The sequence below is a fragment of the Urocitellus parryii genome, chromosome 7 (genome assembly GCF_045843805.1).
Source record: "Urocitellus parryii isolate mUroPar1 chromosome 7, mUroPar1.hap1, whole genome shotgun sequence".
NCBI classification, from domain to species: domain Eukaryota; kingdom Metazoa; phylum Chordata; class Mammalia; order Rodentia; family Sciuridae; genus Urocitellus; species Urocitellus parryii.
The window spans coordinates 36,768,286-36,795,233 of NC_135537.1; the positions used below are offsets into that span (position 1 = coordinate 36,768,286).

Consider the following 26,948-nt stretch of genomic DNA (forward strand, 5'->3'; position numbering starts at 1 on the left):
GGTCTGGACTATTCTAGTTGGTCCACAGATATATACTTTAGATAACCAATTTAATAGAACTGACATCATAATACTGCTAATAATTAGTTATTAACTTTTACTAATAAATGCATTAATATTTAGCCATAAATCTGAACCTAAAAGTCAGCTGAAAAGAAGCTTTTACATGCTGCTGAAACTTTTATATATCAATATTTTCATCTTGATTGAAAATCTATAGGTATTCTGTGTTTAAAAAGTCTAGTAAGAGAGGAAAACTCACAGATACTGTTATTTCATTTGGCAAATAAAACCACAAACATATGATTTTGATAGGAAAACAACAAATTTGATAAATTAAGAATCAGAGAGGAGACTGTTGTCATCTTAGTAGTCTGGATTGTTTTGCATGGTTGAGTTCACTTGACAATATGAGGGCATGCTTCATTGTTATTTATTAAAAAGATGAACATCTGATCTGACTAAACATTATAATTAAGAATTTAAATAAGATTAATTAAGAATGCAAGAATACCTATATTAATTTGTATTTTGGATTTTTCTGATTTGTATCATTACTCTAATTTGTTAAGTACAGAGTAGTCATTTTTTAAAAAAAATATTGGTGAGAACTTTTAAGTATTAGAGATATGTGATTAAGAAACATAAGTGGCTTATTCTGTAATGATAGAAAAAAGATGAATATATAAGCAAATAAACAAATAAATGCATAAGATAATTTTTTTGGAGGGGGTACCAGGAATTGAACTCAGGGGCACTCAACCACTGAGCCACATCCCCAGTCTTATTTTGTATTTTAATTGTGAGACAGGGTCTCACTGAGCACCTTGCTGTTGCTGAGGCTGGCTTTGAACTTGTGATCCTCCTGTTTCAGTCTCCTGAGCTACTGGCTGCATAAGATAATTTTGAACAGCTCCAAAAGCCATGAAGAAAGTAAAGCAAGGTAATAAGATACAGAATTAAGTAGAGGTAAGTGGGCTAACCAAGATACAACATTTGAGCTAGTATCTGATTAACAAAGGTTGAGAGTGGTTATGTTCAAAGGTGAGGCAATGGCAAGAGAAAGGCTAAGATTATATGCTCAAGGAGAAAAAGAAGGCCAGGATGGCTGGTGCACAGTGAGAAAGAGGAGACTGACCTGACTTCCACTTAGAGAGTAAGACTGCAATTCTATTCAAATTATTAGAGGAAGCTTCCAGAAGGTCTTAAATTGTGACGTGATATGACCTACATTTATTTATTTATTCATTTATTATTAGTTACACATGACAGTACAATGGTCTTGACAATTCATACATTTGAATCAAATGGGATACAATTTCTCATTTTTCTGATTGTACAGGTTGCAGAATCACATTGGTCATACAGTCACCTATATACATACAGCAATAATAATGTCTATTTTATTCTGCTGCCCTTCCTTTTCCCCCTTCCCCTCCCCTCCCATCATGACCTACATTTAAAAACATCATTCAAGCTGATATTTGGAAATGCACTACAAATAGTCAAGAATGGAAGTGCACACAGACTAACCAGAAAGTAATTAGGTGGAATAAGGAAAGGTCTTGGAAGTGGAACTGATACGACTTGTTGATGGTTGGATGTGTAGAGTTATGGAAAGAGAGAAATCAGAAATTACTCCCAGGGTTTGAATGGATGGATTTGAGATCCAGTAAGAGATGGAAGACTAAGGGTGAAACATATTTTAGAGAAATTCAGATCAGTAGAATATTAGCAAGTAGAATAATAATATAATATATCCATACTGACATTCACATTAAACTCAGAGAACTAACAAGCAATAAGCATTTCAAAACCATAGGGAATATGATCACTGTTTAGATAATTTTTCTTATTAGGAAAAATCAGCTACTTCAAGTCCCAAGACCATTTTCAGTTCTGGAAATGAAAATTAAAGTTATTGAATTTTGGCCATATGTGGGCATATTTTATTCCAGGGAGAAGTTCTAGAAACTCTAAGGAATCTAAACACAGCAACTATTAAATGTGTGATGAATTAAATGACACCTGCTTGTCCCCTTACAGTAAGACCCTGTAATCTTACACACATCAGAATGAAGAGAAGGATTAGGAACTCTTGAAATTCTCATGTATTTTGAATCTGAACTACATCATTCCCTTAATTTAAAATTTCTATTGTACATTAGGTGTATGTACACAGTATAAGCATGTGTATTTCTTTATGATATTACTGAACATAAGGAATAAGTATGCTGCAAATCATTCTTAATGAATGATCAACACTTTCTTACATTTTATTTTAAAATGAATAGTTTCTACATACCTGTAGCACATCACCCAGGTCTGCTGTGCTAATATCTGGATCCTCTGTGGTGTTGAAAGGTACAGGAGTTATTCGTACAAGGGTGAGTACTCTGGGTTCTGGATACCTCCACAACATCATTCCTGGGCTATCTTCTGTTTCATTATAAAACAAGACTTCATAGACACCAGGGAGTTTCAAAGGTTCTGTCAAATGAAAATATATAATACACTGTATGCTTTTAAAAGGGACATGATGGTTTCTTAGAATGAGAAGAAGGTTTTAAGATCAAGAGAAAAGAATAAAAGGAAACCATCTGATAATTTTTATATGTTTTGGGATAGAAGAAATCAAGAATTCCCTTGAAAGACTGAATGAGAATGCATTATTATTGTACTGTAAGTATGAATGCCCTGTACAAGTGATTGATGTGTTGTAATATAGTAAGTACGCATTTAAACACCCACACATGCACACATACTGTCATACTTACTTACCAGCATCTTGAATGTACTGAAAGTGACCCGTTCGCAGGTCATCTGAACTGTGTTCACTTTTAAAGGCCTGAGTTTTTTCCACAGGAGATGGCATCTGAGGTACTGGTTCAGAAACTAGCACTTCAACATTTCTCTCCTCTTTAAGATATCCATTGAGTAATTCATGAAGGAGGACTAAACAATTCAAATGTTCTTGACCCCAGAAGACCTTTAAAGTGACATGAAAAATTGTGCTGACTTTAAATACAAAGAGTTCTTAAGGGCAATTAGGTGCAATCATATTTAAACTAATGCAAGACAGTAATTATTTTCATTTTATAGTTATTAACAATAAACTAATTTCTAAGAAATAGTTAACTTATAGAATGAGAGTCTATTAAGTAAATATAACAACAAAATCAATTATATCATCTATTGTGTGAGTAACACATCTTAAATGTTAGATCAATGATGAAATTACATTAATGTGAAGTAATGTTTATAAACTCATTTAGCCATGAGGGCAAAGAAAGCTTACAAGAGAAGGCAATGAAGATCCTCTAGGCCAAAGTGCTAATAAAATAGTAATAATAACCTTGTGGAATAGCTTCCTGGATTTTGTCATGAGATTAAATAAACAATTCTGATTGTGGGGCTCATTTCTTTGCTCTTTTATACTTCAGAGAAAAAAGAGAGAAGGAACCTGCTCAGTGGTCTTGAACTTGGAAGGCTATCCAACTTCTGTATGTAGTAACAATATGCTAATATATGGGATTCCACAGCTCCTTCCTGAAACTATACTGCCAGGAGCTACAGAAGAGTTTTAGAACAAAGGGACAAAGAGAGAGAGTTTCCATGTAATGGAGAAGATGAAATTTTCTTTTTCTGCTTTTGAATAATAATAATATTCTGTGACAGAATACTAGTCATAGTGATTACATCAGAGAATTTAAAATTTCCTTAATGTTAAAATTTCTCTGAATATACTGGGTAAAGTCAATATAACTATTAATTCTAAGAGACCCCTGGTCAACACAGAAAAGACAAAAGAGCATACAAAGGTAGAAAATAATAGCCTTATACCTTGTGGGTAAGTTTTAAATACTACACTTAGGTTCTGTTCTTTGGAATTGAGGCATCTCTGAAATGGAAGTAAGAGATACAACACTGTCTACTTTAGTTCTCATTAAAAAGAAACAGAGATGAGTGAAAAGTCAAGGTGGAGAAGAGAACAACATGACCTGGATCTATGCTGTTAAAAACAGGCACTGACTAGAATGTAGTCATGATATACCTTGATTTTGCTCTTATTTCTGTTTTTAAGGTGTAGTTATTTTGCTGCCTTGGAAAAAAGTTAATAATGTTATATTATTCTCTAGAAAGCACTACAAAACTGTATACTTCTCGCTAAATACCTGAAGATTTACAATAGACACTGAAAATCTCCAAAGTAACATAAAGCAATAAGCTACTGGGGTCTCCCAAATATTACTCTGAGTCAGCAAAACTGGTGAAACTTGAAGCAATACAATTTTCAGATGAAATCAAGAAATTTATGTTTAATATGCCTCCATTACTGACAAATCAGCCATTTCAACCTTCTAGTATTTGAATTTTGTAAGCTTTTTGGATTCAGGCAATTTTAGAGGGTATCGAATCACATAAAGATCAGATTAACATCTATTCAAATATTACCAAGAAATAAGATGGGTACCCACACATTGTGGTATATAAGGCAAATGCATAAGAAGTTGCAATGTGACTTACAGCAAGTATTAGTAATCAGCAATCATAATATATAAGAAATCTGTCACCAGGAATGGTTCAACTACTTTGTAGTTATAAAAGTATTTATATTTTAAAAAGTTTCACCCAAAAATTCTACTCCTAATTATATACCCAAGATAAATGAAAACACAAGTCTACACAAAATGTTGAATGCAAATGTAATATCAGCATTATGTTTAACAGCCTCAAGTAGAAAGATCCCAAATGTCCCTCTCAACTGAAGAATAAGTGGTAAAAAAAAAAAAATGTTCTACAATTGGCCATGGTAATGATCAAACAACTCTGAGATGATACTAAGAAACCACTGAATTGCACTCCTCAAATAGGTAAATTATATGGCACGTGGTTATACCTCAATAAAATTGCCAAAAATTTTATAAGACAGCAATCTGATAATACCCTTTTCTCACCCACAAAGGCTTAAAATTCAGTGAAATAGTTCAAAAAAACAAAGGCATCTAGAAATTTATGGGGAAAAAAAGGGTCAATTCCTACTGACCTGTAGCAGACCACCTCTTAAATCGATGGATATTTTTGGTATGGACTGTTCTGGCCCTAGATTGCCACTGTGTTTACACCACTTAGCTTCTAGATTAGTGGTAGCACAAAATGGTCCTATGAGAATCCGACTTCTTTCTCTGAGACTTGTTTTAAGGAGAAAATCATTTATGCTGAGTAGAAATGATGATCCAAGAATTATGCCTAAAAAAGAAAAAAAGAAAATGGAAAGACGTACATAATTTTTCCTCGAATCCTCAACAAGAGTTCGGGAAAGGACTGTATATTTTTAAAGAGTGTTAATTCACCCACTGTCAGAATCTTCTTTTTCAGTTGGCTTTCCAACCACAGTTTCATGCCATTTAAATAGAATTCTAGTTATGAAGCAGGTATACCTCATTCACATTCTTAACAAAGCAATATTTGCCAAAACATTATGATTTTTTCCACAAGTGAGTATTTTAAATTTTATGAGTAGAGACATTTTCATTAAACTGTGCAAGTTTTTCAAACAGCTATGCTAAGAATAAGAACAGCTGCTTCATTTGTCTATCATTAAAATGATGGGAAAGGGCAATTTTCTGTGATTTCTTACAGCACCAGAGTACAATATATTATTTTGCTAGGTACTCAAGTTTTTGACTGTCCTATGCTAAAATTCAAAACAATCAAAATATATAACATGTGTTTTCTAAAAAATTTAGTTTAACCCAAACTTCACACATCATAACCACTTGAAGTTTACAAAGTCTTAAAAACAGATAGTGGCAGATTAGATTTTTGAGAAAAACTAAATGCTGTAGTTCAAAGTAAATACACCCAGAAAAGGAATACACTTCAAAATGTAGGTTTTCTTTTGAACTTAAAGTAGGAGTACGGATCAAAACCTTTTCATAAAACTAAGAGTACACTTTTAAGATATTTAGATGCAAACTTAGAGTGGTGAGTTCACTTTCCTTCCAAGGAGCTTATATTCTAAATTGTCATTGTGAATATTGAACTTCACCAGACCAAGTGTGTAATGCACAGGGCTTATTTTTCTAATGCTATTTGATCCTTAAAAAAAATGAAAGATTAAAAAAACACCTTATGCCCACAGCATACACAGTTCATAGTATTCACACTGACTTTTCAATTCCATGGACATTTGAAAACTTCATGAATGTTGTATGTTCCTGCTGTAGAAATGAGATACACAACTTTTAATTCTGCACAGAAGGCATCATACCCACAAAAGTGTCAGCTTGAAGACTTCTGTTCAAAAACTACTGTGGAAATCAATCTCTTAAATTTTTAAACAAATCTACTGTGCTACTGACACTTTCATTTCTTCACCCAATTATCTTTATTCAAAGTTACATTTCACTTAGACTAAAGGAAAAAATCAGAAAATAAGAGAAATAGAAATAGGTTAAAAAACACTCAAGAATCAAAACCATCTTTATCGATAGGGTTCATAACTTAAGTCATAACTTTCTGAAAACTGCATTACATTTCCTGACTCCTCAACAGTAAATATCTGCTAAATGAAACACGTCAATTCATCATCCAGAAATTGTTGTAACAGGATTATAAAAACAGACTTAAGCATGGTGCTTCACACCAGTCAGTAATCCCAGCTACTCAAAAGGTTGAGGCAGGAGGACTGCGAATTAAAGGTCAGCCTGAGTAACTTTGGGAGGCCCTGTCTCAAAAATAAAATAAAAAGGGCTGATGTTATAATTTAGTGGAAATGTATACCTAGCATGCTTGAGGCCTTGGATTCACTGGCAATTAACAGTATCATGGGGTCCAGGGAAGTATAAGCTTACTCTTCTGACAGAAGATTAATATCTAGAATATATAAAGAACTCAAAAAAGTTAACACTGAAAAAAAAATAAATCAAAATGGGCATGAACTAAACAAATATTTCTCAAAAGAATATAAACGGCCAAAAAAAAAACCATGTAAAAAAGTGTTCCACATCCTTAGCAATCAGGGAAATGCAAATTAAAACTACACTCAGATTTCATCTCATTCCAGTTAGAATGGAAGTCATCAGGAATACAAATAAAAATAAATTCTGGCAAGAACGTTGGGGAAAAGATACCTCATATATTGTTGTTGGGATTGCAAATTAGTATAATCACTTTGGAAAGCAGTATGGAGAACCCTCAAAATTTTGACCAGGAATGGAGCCACTCACTATATGACCCAGCTATCTTGCTTTTGGTATTTATTTGTTAGAAAGAACTAAAATCAGCATACTACAGCAATACATGCATACCAATGTTCACAGAAGCACAATTCATAATAGCCAAGTTAAGGAACGAGCCCAGGTGCTGGACAATACATGAATGGATAAAGAAAATACACAATAAAGTTTTACTCAGCCCTGAAGAAGATGAAATTATGTCATTTTCAGAAAGATAGATGAAACTAGAGAACATGATGCTAAGTTAAATCAGTCTATCTCAGAAGGTCAAGGGTCAAATGTTTTCTCTTGTATGTGAAAGTGAGAAAGAGCAAGCAAGAGAGCGAGAGTGAGAGAGCGAGATAGATAAAGAGCAAGAAAGTGAGAGCAAGAGCGAGAAGGAATTTTTAAAAAAAGGTGATCTCACAAAAATAGAAGGGACACCAACAGAATAGAGGAAGGCACAGGGAAGTACAGGGAAATGAAATATACCAAATTATGCTATGTGATATATGAATATACCACAATTTTTATCCTGTAGAGATATATGTGTGTTCATATATATATAATGTACTAATTGAAAAAATAATATAGTAGTAGGAGGTATATCAGCAGAATAGAGCAAGTGGATGGGGGCAGGTGAGGGAAAAAAAGGGAGTGGGGAATGAAATTTATCAAATTATGTGCATACGGGCTGGGGATATGGCTCAAGCAGTAATGCGCTTGCCTGGCATGCGCGGGGCCCTGGGTTCGATCCTCAGCACCACATAAAATAAAGATGTTGTGTCCACTGAAAACATTTAAAAAAATTCTCTCTAAAAAAAAAATTATGTGCATACACAAATATGGCATACTAAATCTCACTATTATATATAATTGTAATGTACCTATAAAATTTTTTTAAAAAGGGCTGGGGATGCAGCTAAGTGGTAGAGTGCTTACTTGATATGCATGAAGCCCTGAGCTCAATCACCAGTAATGAAGGGCAAGTTTATGGAATAGTAATTATCTATCAAAGAAAAGACAATTAACACAGAGAGCTGATATTTATCTCTGGAAGTTTCTTTAAGAGTGAGCTCAACAACATTTTTTTCTGATGCGCACAGGTGAGTGAGATTATCTTATCTCGCTCTACAGCAGCTTTCATTTATACAAGAATATTTGTAAGCATATGAAAAAAAATCTTACCTATGCAGACATAACATAATACACACTATATCTTACTATGTTTCTACTGTGTAGAGACTACTTCAAAATACTGATATTATATATCCAGTTTCTTAGGTTTTATCTAGAGAATTCTAGTACTGGAATGATAAAATTTGTGTCATCATGCCTTTTTTTTTAAATTTATTTTTTTTTTATTGTTGGTCGTTCAAAACATTACATAGTTCTTAATACATCATATTTCACAGTTTGATTCAAGTGGGTTATGAACTCCCAATTTTACCCCATATACAGATTGCTGTATCACATCAGTTTCCCTTCCATTGATTGACAAATTGCCTTTCTAGTGTCTGATGTATTCTGCTGTCTGTCCTATTCTCTACTATCCCCCCTCCCCTCCCCTCCCCTTCCCTCCCCTTTTCTCTCTCTACCCCTTCTACTGTAAATCATTTCTTCGATTTGTATTATCTTGTCTTACCCCTCCTTTCCTCTTATATGTCATTATGTATAACCCTGAGGATTGCCTTCCATTTCCATGCAATTTCCCTTCTCACTCGCCTTCCCTCCCACCTCTCATCCCTGTTTAATGTAAATCTTCTTCTCAAGCTCTTCGTCCCTACCCTGTCCTTGTTTACTCCCCTTATATCAAAGGGGTCATTTGGTATTTGTTTTTTAAAGATTGATTAGCTTCACTTAGCATAATCTGCTCTAATGCCATCCATTTCCCTCCAAATTCTATGATTTTGTCATTTTTTAATGCAGAGTAATACTCCATTGTGTATAAATGCCACATTTTTTTATCCATTCATCTATTGAAGGGCATCTAGGCTGATTCCACAATCTTGCTATCGTGAATTGTGCTGCTATGAACATCAATGTAGCAGTGTCCCTGTAGCATGCTCTTATTAGGTCTTTAGGGAATAGACCGAGAAGGGGAATAGCTGGGTCAAATGGTGGTTCCATTCCCAGCTTTCCAAGAAATCTCCATACCGCTTTCCAAATTGGCTGCACCAATTTGCAGTCCCACCAACAATGTACAAGTGTACCCTTTTCCCCACAACCTCGCCAGCACTTATTGTTGTTCGACTTCATAATGGCTGCCAATCTTACTGGTAATTTGTAATCTTATTGTCTAATTTTTTGAGTTCTTTGTATATTCTGGTTATTAGGGCTCTATCTGAAGTGTGTGGAGTAAAGATTTGTTCCCAGGATGTAGGCTCCCTGTTTATCTCTCTTATTGTTTCTTTTGCTGAGAAAAAACTTTTTAGTTTGAGTAAGTCCCATTTGTTGATTCTAGTTGTTAACTCTTGCGCTATGGGTGTCCTATTGAGGAATTTGGAGCCCGATCCCACAGTATGTAGATCATAACCTACTTTTTTTTTCTATCAGATGCCATGTCTCTGATTTGATATCAAGCTCCTTGATCCATTTTGAGTTAACTTTTGTGCATGGCGAGAGATAGGGATTCAGCTTCTTTTTGATGCAAATGGATTTCCAGTTTTCCCAGCACCATTTGTTGAAGATGCTATCCTTCCTCCATTGCATGCTTTTAGCCCCTTTATCAAATATAAGATAGTTGTCGTTTTGTGGATTGGTTACTGTTTCCTCTATTCTGTACCATTGGTCCACCCGCCTGTTTTGGTACCAGTACCATGCTGTTTTTGTTACTATTGCTCTGTAGTATAGTTTGAAGTCTGGTATTGCTATACCGCCTGATTCACACTTCCTGCTTAGCATTGTTTTTGCTATTCTGGGTCTTTTATTATTCCATATGAATTTCATGATTCTTTTATCTATTTCTACAAGAAATGCTGTTGGGATTTTGATTGGCATTGCATTGAACTTATAGAGAACTTTTGGTAATATCGCCATTTTGATGATGTTGGTTCTGCCTATCCATGAGCAGGGTATATTTTTCCATCTTCTAAGGTCTTCTTCTATATCTTTCTTTAGTTTTCTGTAATTTTCATTGTATAAATCTTTCACCTCTTTTGTTAGGTTGATTCCCAAGTATTTTATTTTTGGGGGGGATATTGTGAACGGAGTAGTTTTCCTCATTTCCGTTTCAGAGGATTGGTTGCTGATATACAGGAATGCCTTTGATTTATGGGTGTTGATCTTATATCCGGCCACTTTGCTGAATTCATTTATTAGCTCTAATAGCTTCTTTGTAGACCCTTTTGGGTCTGCTAGGTATAGAATCATATCATCTGCAAATAGTGATAAGTTCTTCTTTTCCTATTTTTATGCCTTTAATTTCTTTTGTCTGTCTAATTGCTCTGGCCAATGTTTCGAGGACTATGTTGAACAGAAGTGGTGAGAGAGGGCATCCCTGTCTTGTACCAGATCTTAGAGGGAATGCCTTCAATTTTTCTCCATTCAGAATGATGCTGGCCTGTGGCTTATCATAGATTGCTTTTACAATGTTGAGGTATGATCCTGTTATCCCTAGTTTTTCAAGAGTTTTGAACATAAAGGGATGCTGTACTTTGTCGAATGCTTTTTCCGAATCTATCCAGATGATCATATGGTTTTTATTTTTAAGTCTATTGATGTGGTGAATAACATTTATTGATTTCCGTATATTGAACCAGCCTTGCATCCCAGGGATGAATCCTACTTGATCATGGTGTATAATTTTTTTGATATGTATTTGAATCCGATTCGCCAGAATTTTATTGAGGATTTTTGCGTCAAGGTTCATTAGAGATATTGGTCTGTAGTTTTCTTTCTTTGAAGTGTCTTTGTCTGGTTTCGGAATCAGGGTGATGTTGGCCTCGTAGAATGAATTTGGAAGTTCTCCCTCTTTTTCTATTTCCTGAAATAGCTTGAAAAGTATTGGTGTTAGTTCCTCTTTAAAGGTTTTGTAAAACTCTGCTGTATACCCATCCGGTCCTGGGCTTTTCTTAGTTGGTAATCTTTTGATGGTTTCTTCTATTTCTTCTATTGTTATTGGTCTGTTTAGGTTGTCTATATCCTCCTGACTCAATCTGGGCAAATCATAAGACTTAAGGAATTTATCTATGCCTTCACTATCTTCTATTTTATTGGAGTATAAGGATTCAAAATAATTTCTGATTATCTTCTGTATTTCTGAAGTGTCTGTTGTGATATTGCCTTTTTCATCCCGTATGCTAGTAATTTGTGTTCTCTCTCTTCTTCTCTTCGTTAGCATGGCTAAGGGTCTGTCAATTTTATTAATTTTTTCAAAGAACCAGCTTTTAGTTTTGTCAATTTTTTCAATTGTTTCTTTTGTTTCAATTTCATTAATTTCAGCTCTGATTTTAATTATTTCTTGCCTTCTACTTCTTTTGCTGTTGTTTTGCTCTTCTTTTTCTAGGATTTTGAGATGAAGTATGATATCATTTATTTGTTGGTTTTTTTCTTTTTTTGAGGAATGAACTCCAAGCAATGAGTTTTCCTCTTAGAACTGCTTTCAATGTGTCCCACAGATTCCGATATGTTGTGTCTGTGTTTTCATTTAACTCTAGGAAGTTTTTAATTTCCTCCTTAATGTCTTCTAAAACCCATTGATCACTCAGCAACCTATTGTTCATTCTCCAAGTGATGCATGATTTTTCCTTCCTTCTTTTATCATTGATTTTCAGTTTCATTCCATTATGATCAGATAAGATGCATGGTATTATCTCTACCCCTTTATATTGTCTAAGAGTTGCCCTGTGACATAATATATGATCTATTTTTGAGAAGGTTCCATGTGCTGCTGAGAAAAAAGTGTAACTACTTGATGTTGGGTGGTATAGTCTATACATGTCAATTAAGTCTAGGTTGTTAATTGTGTTATTGAGTTCTATAGTTTCCTTATTTAACTTTTGTTTGGAAGATCTGTCCAGTGGTGAGAGAGGTGTGTTGAAGTCTCCCATGATTATTGTATGGTGGTCTATTAGACTCTTGAACTTGAGAAGAGTTTGCTTGATGAACACAGCTGCACCATTATTTGGGCATATATATTTATGATTGTTATGTCTTGTTGGTGTATGGTTCCCTTGAGCAGTATGAAGTGTCCTTCTTTGTCCCTTTTGATTAACTTTGGCTTGAAATCTATTTTATTAGATATGAGTATGGACACTCCTGCTTGTTTCTGCAGTCCATATGAGTGGTATGATTTTTCCCAGCCTTTCACCTTCAGTCTATGAATATCTTTTCCTATCAGATGCGTCTCCTGTAGACAGCATATTGTTGGGTCTTGTTTTGTGATCCATTCTACTAGCCTGTGTCTCTTAATTGGTGAGTTTAAGCCATTAACATTTAGGGTTATTATTGAGATATGGTTTGTTCTTCTATCCATATTTGTTTATTGATGTTACTAACCCTGATTTGTTATCCTCTTTGACTACTTTCCCCCCTTTACTGTCCTACCTCCCATTGTTGTTTTTCAATGTTATTTTCCATTTCCTCTTCCTGTAATGTTTTGCCAAGGATTTTTTGAAGAGATGGTTTTCTAGCTGCAAATTCTTTTAAATTTTGTTTATCGTGGAAGGTTTTAATCTCATCTTCTAACCTGAAGCTTAATTTCGCCAGATACACGATTCTTGGTTGGAACCCATTTTCTTTCAGTGTTTGAAATATGTTATTCCAGGATCTTCTAGCTTTCAGAGTCTGTGTTGAGAGATCAGCTGTTATCCTGATTGGTTTACCCCTAAATGTAATCTGCTTTCTCTCTCTTGCAGCTTTTAAAATTCTCTCCTTATTCTGTATGTTGGACATCTTCATTATAATGTGTCTAGGTGTGGATCTCTTATGATTTTGCACATTCGGCGTCCTGTAGGCTTCTAGGATTTGGGATTCTGTCTCATTCTTCAAGTCTGGGAAGTTTTCTCATATTATTTCACTGAATAGACTTTTTATTCCTTTGGTATGGAGCTCTGTGCCTTCCTGTATCCCAATGACTCTTAAATTTGGTCTTTTGATATTGTCCCATAATTCTTGGATGTTCTGCTCATGGTTTCTTAGCAGACTTGCTGAGCTGTCTATGTTCTTTTCCAGTTGAAATACTTTGTCTTCATTGTCTGATGTTCTCTCTTCTAAGTGATCTACTCTGCTGGTAGTATTCTCAATTGAGTTTTTAAGTTGGTTTATTGTTTCCTGCATTTCTAGAATTTCTATTTGTTTGTTTTTTATTACCTCTATCTCCCTGTGAAATTGATCTTTTACTTCCTGGATTTGTTTGTCAATGTGATCTTTCATTGTCTGATTTTGCTGTCTCATGTCTTCCTTGAGACTCCAGATCATCTGAAGCATGTATGTCCTGAGCTCTCTATCTGACATTCCATCTGTTGCAGCTATTACCTCTTCTAAAGTTGAGTTGACCTGCATTGCTTGTGGTCCTTTCTTTCCTTGTCTTTTCATACTGCTCGCGTTTCTTTCTGCTTGGTGCAACTGTTGTGTTTTTGAAATTTACCCCCTATTTATTTATGTTGCTCTTGTATAGTTGGGAAGTCTCCCTTGCAGGGTGGGTAGTGGCTGTGCTCCTCCTCTAATTATGGTGGTCTGTCTACCACGCTGATCGGTCGCAGGTCTGCCCCCCCTGCGGGCATGGTGGCGGCTTTTCTCTGCCCCCACTCCAATTGTGGTAACGTAACTACCACGCCCTGGGGTCCTTGGTCCTGATCTGGATGTGCGTGGCGGCTCTGCTGGGTCCCCACTCCAATTGGTGTGACGTGTCTACCGCGCTGGCCGGTGGCTAGGCCGGTGGGTCGCAGTTCTGCACAGCCCCCACTCCCAATGGGGGTACCTGACTACCTCTCCAAGGGTCGCTGAGCCCCCTCCGGACCTGGGCAGCGACCCTGCTCCACCCCCACTCCAACCAGTGTGACTCGACTGCCTCGGTGTTACGTGTCCACCACGCTGGCAAGCTACCTGGCCTGTCTTGCCAGTTGGCGGCAGGTCTGCCTGCCCTACTTGCTCAGATGGCAGTTCTGCACAGCCCCTACTCCAAATGAGGTTACTTGGCTACCGCGCCGCGGAGTCGCTGGTCCTATTCTAGGCATGGGCGGCTACTCTCTTCAGCCCCAGCTGCATTTGGGGTGTCATGGTACCACGCGGCTGTGTCACTTGGCCTGCTCTGGGCGCAGGTGGAAGCTCCACTCTGCCCCTACAGCACCCCGCCGGACCCTGATTGAGAAGCAGTCACCGCAGGTTCCCTAGCCTTGGGCCAAAGCAGCTTAGGTAGCCGGAACCCCGCCTCTCCGATCCCGATACACTCTCCGCTGGGAGCTGGCTCCAGCAAGCGACCCCCACGGGTTCCCCAGCCCCACGCCAAAACTGTTCCGGGAGTCAGAACTCAGTCGCCCCAAGCTCAGCGCACGCTCCACTTGGAGCTGGCCTCCACCGGCAGTCTCCGCAGTTTCCTCAGACCTGGGCCAGGTTAGCCCCGGGAACCAGAATCCAGCTGCTCAGTGCCCGGCGCACGCCTTGCCAGGCACGAGCCCCTAGGAGTATTCTCCACAAGATCCCCAGTCCCGAGCCTGAGCAAGAAATCTGTCTGCTAGACGCAGGCAAATACCAGCCTGAAATCACCTGTTCCGTAGTTGAATGGGCTGAGATCAGTAGAACATGGGGATGATTACATCATCTCTCCGAAATGGCGGCTGCTGTCCTCCACTGTGGTCCAACCGGTGTCTGGAACCAAACTGGGCCGCTTCTCTCCTCTGTTTCAAAGCCGGAACTCAGCACTAAGGGCTCCGATGTACCACTGGCGGGAGCCCCCCCCCCGGATCCGTATCGCTGTTCCCCAGCTCCGCTGTTCCGCGCGCGCCACAGACTCCAGCCGCGGGGCGATCGCCTGTCAGGCTATGCGACCCTCCGTGCGGAGAAATGGAGCTCTTAGAGCCGAACTTCGCACGATGGAAATCTGTCCACTAGATTCTGGAGCACCTCAATTTCACTGGAAATTCCCAAAGATAGCCTTCAGCCGTTTCGCATCGTCTTTCTCCCGCTTAGTGACGTGGCACCCTGGGGTGATGCACTCCCTTCGCCGCCATCTTAGAATCTCTTCATCATGCCTTTTATATACTCTGAAGTTTTGTATCTTTTATCAAAAAGGAATTTAAGTAGGGTTGATGAAAGGAGCTCTTCTTAACTCCCTCAAATTATGCAAGTATAGGTATTTACTGATGACATTAAGGCAAGAATGAAAAAATCTTCAGACTTGAATTATTACAAAAACAAATATGAAATGGTGAAAGTTTTTGTGTCACTGTGTGAACTGCTAAACCCATGAACATTTCCCTGTCTTTAAATGAATCCTATTTTTATTTACTTTGGGCAGAGAGAATGGGATGGCTGAAATTATCAGGAGAGAAAACATAAAGGTAGCATGTTAGCTTCATACTCCTATGATGAAATATCTGAGATAAGTAACTTATAAAGAGAAAAAGGTTATTTTGGATCACAGTTTTGGAGGTTCCAGTCCATGACTGATTAGCCCCATTATTTCAGGCAGATGGTGAGGTGGCACATCATTGTGGGAACACCTCATGATCAAGAAGCAAAGAGAAAAAGCAAGAGACTTGAGTTTCAAAATTTCCTCTGAGGGCATGCTTCCAATGACCTCTGATAAGGCCCCAACTCCTAAAGATTCACAGCACCCCCCCAACAGTGCCAGGCTGGGGAGCAAGTCTTTAACACATGGACCTTTGGGGGGCACTTAATGTTCGAACTATGCAAGTAGAAACTGAAATCTCAGGAAAATGTGACAGAATTAGGAAGCCAATGGTTGGTCAATACTTTGGAAGTCTGAAACAACAAGAAGAAAGTGAGCCAGACACATCTGAGTCCTGAGAAGGGCAGGAGGATGCACAATATGCCAGAGATAGGGACCTTGTAATTGTGTATTGTGTCAGGCATTGACCCAGCTATTGCTATGTTCCAGACTGGGAACTTGTCACATTTTATAGAATTTCATGTTTGATATTCACTGGAGTTTGGTTTGGTTCAGAGATAAGCATGAAATCCTACAATGAGGTATACTGCTACTTTGGGGAAAATGACCTTTCTTGCTTCTTAATGGACGACACTGGAGGTACTAGATGGTACCAATAACTGGAGCCCCAAACTGAAGCTGGGTAATGTGGAAGGAGGAAACCTAATGATTGCTGTGGTACCTGAGGGCAGCACTAGATTGGCACTTTTCTCTTTCATGATACTATTTAACTCACTTTTGGTTGTTTTTCTTCCACTTGCCACCCTAAGCATCCCAACTGATGGACATTTTCTAACCAATGGGATTTTCTTTTCTTTTTCCTTCTTTTAAATATATTTTTTAGTTGTTGATGGATCTTTATTTATTTGTATGTGGTGCTGAGAATCAAACCCAGTGCCTTGGGCTTGCTATCCCTGAGCCACAACTCCAGCCCCACCAATGGGATTTTCAAGGTAATCCTTAGTCTGCTATTCTTCTCTCCCTAATCTATTTCATTGTACTTCTCTATTCTCATGGCTTTAAAGATAATTTTTTTTTTTTGGTGGAGTGTCCACAACCAGACCTATTTTCTTAAACAAGTGCTACTCTATGCTTCTGTTTATAAGACAACTGGACATTCTGCATCACCTTCAGCTTAATATTTATGCATGCATATATTAATTATTGAAACAAAATTCACCTTGGGTATATAAAGAAAAAGTAAATAATTTACAATTTTCTTTTGCATCAGATTCTCTCTCAAGTTCTGAGATCTCAGTAAGAACCAGGGGAAAACAAAGAACATTTACAATACTGACGGTTGACTGGGTATAGTGGCACACACCTATAATTTCAATGACTTGGGAGGCTGAGGCAAGAGTATTGCAAGTTTAAAGCCAGCCTCACCAACTTGGGAAGGCCTTATGTCAAAAAAACAAAATTAAAAGAACTAGGGATATAGTTTAGTGGCAGACTGTCTCTGAGTTCAATACCTAGTACACACGTGTGCCGGTGTGCTCACACACACAGAAGATAAAAATACTGATTGCTAAGTACATGAGAACTGTTCCAGAAAATGAACATTTCATTGCTTCCATATAAATTCTATTATTTTGAACCTTTTAAAATTTCACTTTATGTGCTATCAATTCTTTTATTCAATTTAATTGAGTTGCTGTTCCTCTTTTCTTTCTGATCCCTTTTATTTTTTCCCCCCAATAACCACCCTCACGCTAACATTTTCTAATCATTTAGTCTTGAAGCTCAGGCCTATTTGCACTATCACAGGCTTGTTTAAACACACTGACAGAACTGAGTATTAGTATTTAACATACTAATAATGCCAGGAGGAAACAGAAAATTGGTACTGCCCAAAGACATCAAGATGGTCTATGACCTACAGATATAAACTGCCCTGCCTGGTTCCTTTTGTCCCCTTTCTTTTCCCATGTGCCATATACCTACAAGGAAATAAGGCAGGGTTCAATTTTGAGCCTACTAGATAAATTCAACTCATCCCCATGTGTTGTCCCTGCCTGCTACACTTACTACACACCCACCTACTAGGACTGCTCCTCAAGGAGGGTACCTGAATATCTGTAGCACCACAAACAGGTTCATCTGCAAGGATAAGCTTTTCAGTTTAAAACACTGCCTTACCTCTTTTTTGAATATTTCCTGCTACACTTCAAAAAGGCTACAACATAGTAATACGAAAAGATATTCAAGTGGTTTTAATCTTGGTATAAGTGATCAGTAGTAAGAGACTGTGGTGATCAATGAATAACAAAGTGGTTATAAATTTCACAAAGGGTCATTTATGGATGGAAGACCAACTTTATACTTTTATCATAAAAATAATCTCTGGGACTCATGACAGGGCTATTAATTCTCCTTTTTCCTTTCTCCCACTCTGAAAGCTGGCCTGTGGGACATCAGCTTTTCCTTTTTGCTTTTTTCATTAGGAAACATAACTAAATATCTTCCTTGGGATAAAATAAACCTTATTTCACTGCACACATACACTTGGGGCCACAGACAATACTCAAGAGTTCACTGTATACTTGCACATTTAAAATCTGGTATAAATGGCAAGAGAACTTGAGTTAAGGCATGTGTTGTTCTTCCCAGTTGGAGTAATGTGTTGTTGGAAAAAAAAATCACAAATAAAAGTTATAAGGCTATCTTACCAATAGAACATGGGGAAAGGCTGAATAATTTTGTAAGGTTCTTTCTGATAAAATGTTTATATTTGTTCTGGCTGCAGGTACACAGGCATTTGAAGTGCTATTCTTGACGTTTTCTTTACTTTTAATTGTCCCCTCTAAATTTCCAAAAATTAGAAAGAGGGAGGAAAAATAAAAAAAGAAATGATGCAAAAGTTTAAGATGTAAAATTATCACTTACCCTTTGAAAGCTTTTATACTTATTTGATTATGAATCCAGTCATTTTTTAAAACTTCAAATTCTGAAATAAATTTTAGGTTTTTACCAAGCTTCCCTTAACATCTCACATCAAACTAGAGTGTATTTCTTTCTCAAAAGCCAGTAATTTAACAGTAATACAATACTACTAATTTGTAAAACTCTGATTTGCATGAGTTTCTCCTCTAAAGTCTTTTTTTTTTTTTCCTGTCCCAGGATCCCATGTTGTATTCAGCAACTGTGTGATCAGGTCATCTTGACCAAGGACATAACCTCTTCTCTCTACCTCCTTTCATTCAGCAGAATGGTTTTCTGCTAGATTTTTCCACTGACCTCTTTAAAAAAATCTGTGTTTATATTTTTAATTTCAGTTTTAGAAAACTAATGGCATATAGTTAATTAAAGTAAATGAGTGTAGCAACATTGAGAAGTAACTTCAGAAACAACTAGTGTGATAAATAGAATCTTGCTTTGTTTGCATACTGACATATTTTTCATTGAGTATAAAAATCTAGTTCAAGGAACAAATAGTTTCATGACCTTTAAAATACTCCTTCAGAAGACTAATAAATGCAAACCATTTGTTTTGGAAAATATTTACAAAATGCTGCCAGCCCCACATCATCAGTACACACTAGACTCTCTAAGTAAGGCTCTTATTTTCTACATGCTGACTGAGCAAAATGCAATCTAAATCAAGCTTCTGTATATCATTAGAAAGAGTACTCAGTGACAACATGTGCTAGCAAAGCCTATCCAGGTATTTTTTTTTATCCAGCTGGAAGCAATCTTAGGCTATTAGAAAATCAGCAAGCATGTGTTAGAAACATCCAGAAGCTGATTTGCATAGAGATGCCTCAAAGAGGAGAAAAAAATTTTTTTTGTTAACTATGATCCATAAACATGTGACCAATCCTTCAAAAATAAAATCTTTCAATTTCTAGTTCATTCAAATAAACACTCTGAAGACACAAAAATGACACTTGGGTGTTGTAACCACGAAAAACCTCCAGCACCCCAATCAGAATGCTTAAGTTGATGTGATAATATTCAATTTTGTAATAAGCTTATACAAATATATTGCATCTGTTAATATAGCAAACTAAAATACAGGATATAATTGATATATGGAACAAAACATAACAGAACATGTTTCAATGGAGTCTGATGTGAGTTATAAGGGAAGCCAGTGCTCTCCAACAAAGTAACTTAAAAGTCATAAAATGACAGCCAAATTGGGTGGCCCACTTACTCGTGTCTCTTTTTCAAAGTATTTAATGACTTATCCTAGGCAGGACTTCCAGTGTCCTTAGGGACTTTTACCCAGTCCTCACTATTTAGTAAAAGCTGGGATTCCTAGTCTAATCCAGGCCTCATCTTTTAGATGTAAGAAAATGGAAAAATAACTAGAAGGTAGAAGAGGAATTTTTTCTTTCATATAAAGAACAGGAAAATTTCTACCTGTGAAATGTCTACTGAGTTGCCTAGTTGTATTTGGCCCTTGTCTAGGAAAGGTACTTTCTGTGAAAACATTTAAAACTCTAGAACCCTAGAAAACTAAAAATACCAAAGGGTGATGGAGCTTATGCTTTGCCTCTTTATTCCCCTCCAAAATGCCACCATGCTCACTGTTCTTATACTCTTGTCAGTTTATCAGAAAAACAGAACTTGATTGGACCATGCAGTTATGTTTTTAAAAAATGCAGTCGCATATCTAACTGCATATTGGAGAGCATATAACAACCTTCTTACAGAGAAAATAACAGTAAACACATATTTGAAAAGCTTTGAGATGAAGGCAGTAGCTGGTTAATTTAATTACATGAAAAAACTGCTACTAAATCAAACTTTCTTGGTCAGTGATATGGATAGAATTGGTATAAATCTAATGTTGAAAGCAAAATGATTTGCTAAGTAATTTACTACAATGGCTTAGAAAATGATCTTGATCTACATAACCCAGTTTTAAAAACATGGATATAATAGAAATACCAGAAATCAGAAGTTCACTTTATTTTAGAATAACCCTGGACAGCCTGGGCATGATGGTTCACAACTGTAATCCCAGCTACTCAGGAGATTGAGACAGGAGGATGGCAAGTTGGAGACAAGCCAGGGAAACTCTGCAAAACCCTGTCTCAAAATAAAAAATAGAAAGGGCTGGGGATATAGCTCAGTGTAGAGCAACCCTGGGTTCAATCCATGATATGCGCCCCGACCCCAATGATCCTTGGACAAATGCTTACTCTCTCTACTTCACTCAACAAGGCAATTAACACTAGCCCAGTGGGCTTTAGCTCCTTGACACTTAGGTGGCCCATGAGATAATTTTACTATCTTGAAGAACAATGAAATCATGAGTCTGTCTGACACTGGGCTGTGGAATGAATAAATATTTTTATATTTCGCTACAATCGTATCAGATTGGTACAGTTGGCTATCCTAAATTCAATGCGTTTAGACTATAAGGTCTATGGAAGAAAAGGATAGAAAGTGCTCTTGATAAAGAAAAGTATTGCCTCTAAGATAAGTTTTAGCTAAAAAATTTACTTTTCTATGACTTTAGCATTCAAGTGTTGTGACTCTGATGAGGGAAGGGAAAGAAGATAAAGGCCAGTATTTACTAAACACTTAATTTGTGCCAACCAATATGTAGGATTCTCTGCACAGATTATGTATTCTAATACTCTGAACAGCCCTATGAATCAATCCTGCCTTCATCTGGGAGATGAGTTACACAGTTGTTTTTGCCACAATCTACTAGCCAGTAAGTAGCAGGGCCTGGATGCAGACTGTCAGCCTTCTTCAAGTACTATGTTGCTCTATAAAAACTATGACTCTTAGTTAGCTCTTAGTAGTTTCATTTACCAAGTGGTAACAGGGTTGTAAATAAATGTTTGTTCCTGTCTGCAGCTCTCTTGCACAGTCTTGCTGTGCTATGTCAATTTAGCCACAGGTCCAGGGGACCAGCTAGGGTATAAAAGAGCATCTCAGATGTTTTTTCAGTCACTCATTACTGCCAGGGTTGCTTTGCCAGCAACTATCTTAGCAAATAACCTACTGGCTTCTGTGGATAAGAGGGCAATTTACTGTGACTACAGGCAAAACTAAATTCTGCCACAAATGCAGCAGAGTGATAGATACAGATTTACTTCTAACCGTCTCTTTTTCCATAGTCCTGGGTTGGGGCTCTAATAATATGTGTTCATTTCACTGAATACTAACTAATAGGTGCTATCATTAGGATGCAAAGATGAGGCTACCAAGATAAAGGTCTCTAGTTCTTAATTATTATCGCTGAAGCCTCTCCAAAGACATTGTACACCGTGAGATAGTCTCATGTTAATTGATAACACTTATGTTTTCTCATTGGCCTTTTATTCTACTGTCCAAGAACATTGTTTTAATATGTCTGTATATAAAATTTATATTACTTGTTTTTATACAAATGCATCAAAATCTAGAGAAATGCATTGTTCTTTAAAATTGTTGAGTTAAAAGTTGGAGAAAAAAATAAAAACACTGATTTTTTTTCACCCTATCAGATACAGGACACACAAGGGTCAATGTTATGGGATATGATTCTAAAATATATATGACCTGAGGCCAACAGTTTTCTAGCAAAGAATTTGTAATTTGGTAACTGAAACTGATAGCAAGAAATAGGCTAATTTAGGCAGGGGGAAGATTTGAGGGTGGATTTACATGGAACATTATAATAACTGCACTGCATTACTCATTAGAAGGGAGCAGAGTCTTATGAAGATTTCATACTCCCCAAGAGAACCATATTTATACAATTAACAATTCTTTTGTTGAAAAAAAGCTTTTCATTATTGTGTGTGGACACATGTGGGCTGTGTAAAAATACAAGAGATGTGTAACACACGTAAACAGAAAGTAATGATCTTAAACAGGCCAAATCCTTGAACTCGTCATTAATAAACGTCTCTCCTACATTCAGCTACCCGGGCTGCTGGGAGCCTGTTTTCTTCAAGTACTTCAAACACTGAAATCCAGGAACATTTATTATTTTAATCCATTACAGGCAGTGCTTGATTTAACTTTATTGGTTGTGGTGGTACTAGTGGTTATAAGTGGGGGTATAGCAATGTTCTTTTACACATCATTTCAAAAGGGCTTAATTATATTTTATAGTTTGGGCCAGGAATTCTGCTTGTTTTTTGTCTAACAAGGTTCAAATGGAGTTCAGGTCAGCGATGAATCAGAAGAAAAAGTCAGAGATGGTTATCTCTGTGCAGTGAGCTCATCTCCCTGTAGAAAGGCTGGGCAGGTACATCATGTTCCCCACACCACCACAGAAGATCGCTCTGATAGCCCAAGCTTGCTGCTTAATAGAAAGTATTAATTTTCATGAAACCTTGAAATTAAAACATCAGAGATTCAACTCAGGGTTACCTTCTATAGCTTTGGAGTTACTATCCTGACTATTTAAGAACTTCCTGCAGGAATCCAAAATAGATATAATAGACACAAGCACTAAAACAAAAACTGCATCAAAGAACAATAATCACTTAACAGACATTTTAAGAAATGTATAAGCTTGCTACCACAGAAGAAAAACATGTCTTAAGATTGACATAAAAAGCTGCACAAAAATAATTTGCTTAAACAAAAGAATAACTAACTGTATCATTTGCCCAAATAACAAAATTCTACTAGCTTTTTAAAAAGCCAAATACTCATAATTTTAATCTCTTTTTTGAGGGTATGAAAACAAATCCCCCCCAAGGTAGTAGTATTTTAATATTGCTTATTACTGCCCAAAAGTCTATGTACTCATATATTGTTAACAGTTACAGCAAGAATAAAACTTGTATATTGAGATTCTTCTCCACTATATGTGATGCCTAAGAAGACAGAAGAATTACAGCAGTGCTTACATACATTTGTGGATTTTATTTTACATACTAGAAAAATAATATGGGACATTATTTTGAGAGAAAAAGTTATACTAATTTCACTGTTCTATTTATTTCCTATTCAATGTCTAGAATCTTCTTCTACTTTTTTAAAAAAATGCCTCAGTGGTTTATCAGAATGTACAGAAAAATATGACCATTGAAAAAAACTCAGTAAACTCCAGGTAATTTAAGAGTAAAAAAAAAAAAATAGGTACATGCCAGTTCATCAGTAGCAACTTTGAACCTTGTTATAAAGTAATAGGAGGGAATCTGACCAGGATTAATAGTGGCACTCAGTCCTAGGATGAGGGAGTGTCGTGTTTCATGGACTCTAGGCCATCTGTTGTGCCTGCCTACGTTTTACTTCTACAAAACTATAAACGCACCTCTACCTCAGGGACTATAGAAAGGCATTAGAATTCTTCTGCTTTTCATTATCACAAGATTCAGTAACTCATTTCGTTGTCAAGATAATCCCCTTTTACTCTTTCTTTTGCGCTTGCAGGGTATGCCAAAATGACAAATAAAATCCCAGATGTTACAGACCCAATGAGGTCTCCACCTTTCCTTGAGTGTTGGATTTAGGCTACTTGGGACACGGTGTCAAAAATGACAGGACCCTGAAGCACACACCCAATATTCATTAAGGTTCGTTAGTGATTTGTATAGCTGTCTACAAGCTGTACTTCCACTTCAATCCTCAGTGGTTGCTTAAAAGTTAAGTTTGTCCTATGGCTTTCACTGTCAAAGAATTCATTTCCTATTGCGTAGGCACTGAAAAGGGATGCTATTTCTTTCTAGAAGTAACAAGGGTCTCTGGGGTGTTATAAATGACTTATTATTGCAATATATTATTTTAGGTAGTCATATCTAATTTAATGTTTTATTTCCCTTTAGGCTGACCTGAAATACTGCAGTATCCAAAGGCTATGATTATGCCTTAAGAGATTTTTCCTCAGGAGAACCAGTTAACAGAATGAAAAGCTGGAGCTCCGCTTTGTATCAATTAAGGATGGAGTTTCACTTTTCAGTACATGAAAAGAAATTTTAGGTTCTTGATATTTTACTGGTCCTGAATTCAGTGAACATGAGAAGAGACATTTTGTATACATGAAAAATAATGTGGCTATGCTTTCTTTCTCTCCTCCTATTTATACACAAAGATAAGTACATCTGGATGACAGCAGTGGGGGTAGTCAGTTACTTAAACCATAATTCTTTGACTAGAAGGAGTTCAACTCACTGCTTTCTGCCTGGGTGAAAAGTTCTCAGCATTTCTTTGGACACAGAGGTCCCAGCCTTTTCCCAATTCTGACTAAAATATCAGTCAAATTGGCCTCATGTAGGCTTTTTCCCCTTTGTGCCATCTAACTTGTTCACCTATTTTCCTCTTCCTTGTCTATGTGGGGGTTGCTAATACCAGTGCTCTTAATGGGCAAGAACAAGGTAATCTCAAGTACCACGATTTCACAGTTCTCAATTGTGTACTTTTGTTTGCTGAAATCTAAAGATCATTGCCCTAATAGCACCATAATTTATTTTGACTAGGGAAGCTAAAGTGTGCAGCTCACTCCCCACCCTGCCTATAGCACAGCCAGTTCCCAATTTGTAATGATACACTATGGTTTCTCCAAAATGATATACTTCAATTGGCAAAAAAGATTGTGTTGTTTGTTCATGTGGCAGGAAGGGGTTACTAAAAGAATGAACTATGGAATGGGATGAATATTATCTGCCTTAAAATATTTCAGAATATAAAATATAATTTTTTAAAATATTTATTTTTTAGTTGTACACAATACCTTTATTTTTATTTATTTTTATGTGGTGCTGAGGATCAAACCCAGGGCCTCGCACGTGCTGGGCGAGTGCTCTACCGCTGAGCCACAACCCCAGCCCTAAAAAATATAATTTTTAAAGGACATTCATTGTTAGTGATAATACAATCAGGATTTTCTGCATTATGCACCAACTTTTAATATGATCTACTAAAATCAGAACTTCAGGGACACTTTACCAAAGACAGTTGGGGGGATATGAGTATTCTAGCAGAAATATGAGTTTGGTTATTATAAGTCACTGCTAAATAGCATCTGTGCAGTGGAAAAAAAAAGTCCCTTGAAATATCCATAGTTTAGGATTGCAAAACAGTATAAGAGGTTAAGAAGAACTGGTAGATTTTCCTTGTAAAGTGGAAAATATTTAACCCTTTCATTTTGTTTCATACGATGAAAACAGTAATTCCTTTAACCACTTTAGTGAATAACTGTTAAATGTTAAGTTTTAAAATTGAGTAAATGAACATGAAAGAATGCATTTCAGCTTATTTAAATGTATTGACAATGTTTCTGGGAAAACATTTAGCTTTCTCATTTCATGCTTTTATTATCCCCCTTTCCCATATATTTCTCATAAGCTTATGACAGCTTCAATGATTAAAAAATATATTCATAGGCAAACTCAAATATTTTTTGTACCTCTGACGAGTGAGGGTACATGCCTACAACACATTCCCAGTGGCGTTTCTCTAAATATTACTTAGCACATAAGATTCCTCTAGCATTACAAATCTATTTCAGCTCCTAAATTAAAATTCATCTGGAAAAGACCATTTTTCCTTGTTTATATAACATTGTCACATAAAGAGTGTTAAAAAAATATTTCACTAAAAATAGCTTGCGTAAGTTAGGGATTAGAGTAGTTTCTGCTGCTATAATTGTTCCTTTGTAGTTTTTTCCATGATGTTTTTGCACAGTGTTTTTGACTGTGTTTATTAAAGTCAGCACATCAAAAAGGATCAAAGAGAAAGTGAGTGAGAACCAAAGAAACCCCAAGTGTGTTGTCTCATTGGGGAGCTATGCAGATTTGAATAAACAAGTGCAAATTGTTGAGGTTTTAATGAAAATTTTCTACAATTATTTTATCTTAAGTCATTCTATACAATAACATCTGTACAGCAGATGGCCATACTGTACCAAGGCAATGCTCCTTTTTCTTTCTCTGTTTAATAGCACATCTGAGATGACTACTTTTGTCACTGTGCTCAATTGGGTTCAGCAAATAATTTGAAAAGTGCAGTTGCTGCAGATGGTCACAATAGTTATATAAACTGTAAAATCAAAGACACAGTTAAGTATTTCTGTATTAGATTCAAACTATAAAAATCCAACATTAACCCACTGAGCTCAAAGATATACTATAAAAAATTTTGGTTGAATACAGAACGATGTCACTTGAAAACTACAAAAAGAAATATGACTACTGATAGGAGATTTGTGTGTATGCATG

The 26,948-nt window shown here is 36.7% G+C and overlaps 1 protein-coding gene across 1 annotated transcript in view; it reads right to left on the reverse strand.

Moving 5' to 3' along the window:
* Vps13b (vacuolar protein sorting 13 homolog B) overlaps positions 1-26,948 on the reverse strand; it is a 720,349-nt gene that overhangs the window by 147,093 nt on the left and 546,308 nt on the right. The window contains exons 37-39 of the mRNA XM_077801386.1: positions 5,048-5,250; positions 2,782-2,989; positions 2,306-2,490 (exon numbers count right to left, since the gene is read on the reverse strand). Of these exons, the coding sequence (XP_077657512.1) occupies positions 2,306-2,490; positions 2,782-2,989; positions 5,048-5,250 (596 nt within the window). The remainder of the gene's footprint in view (positions 1-2,305; positions 2,491-2,781; positions 2,990-5,047; positions 5,251-26,948) is intronic.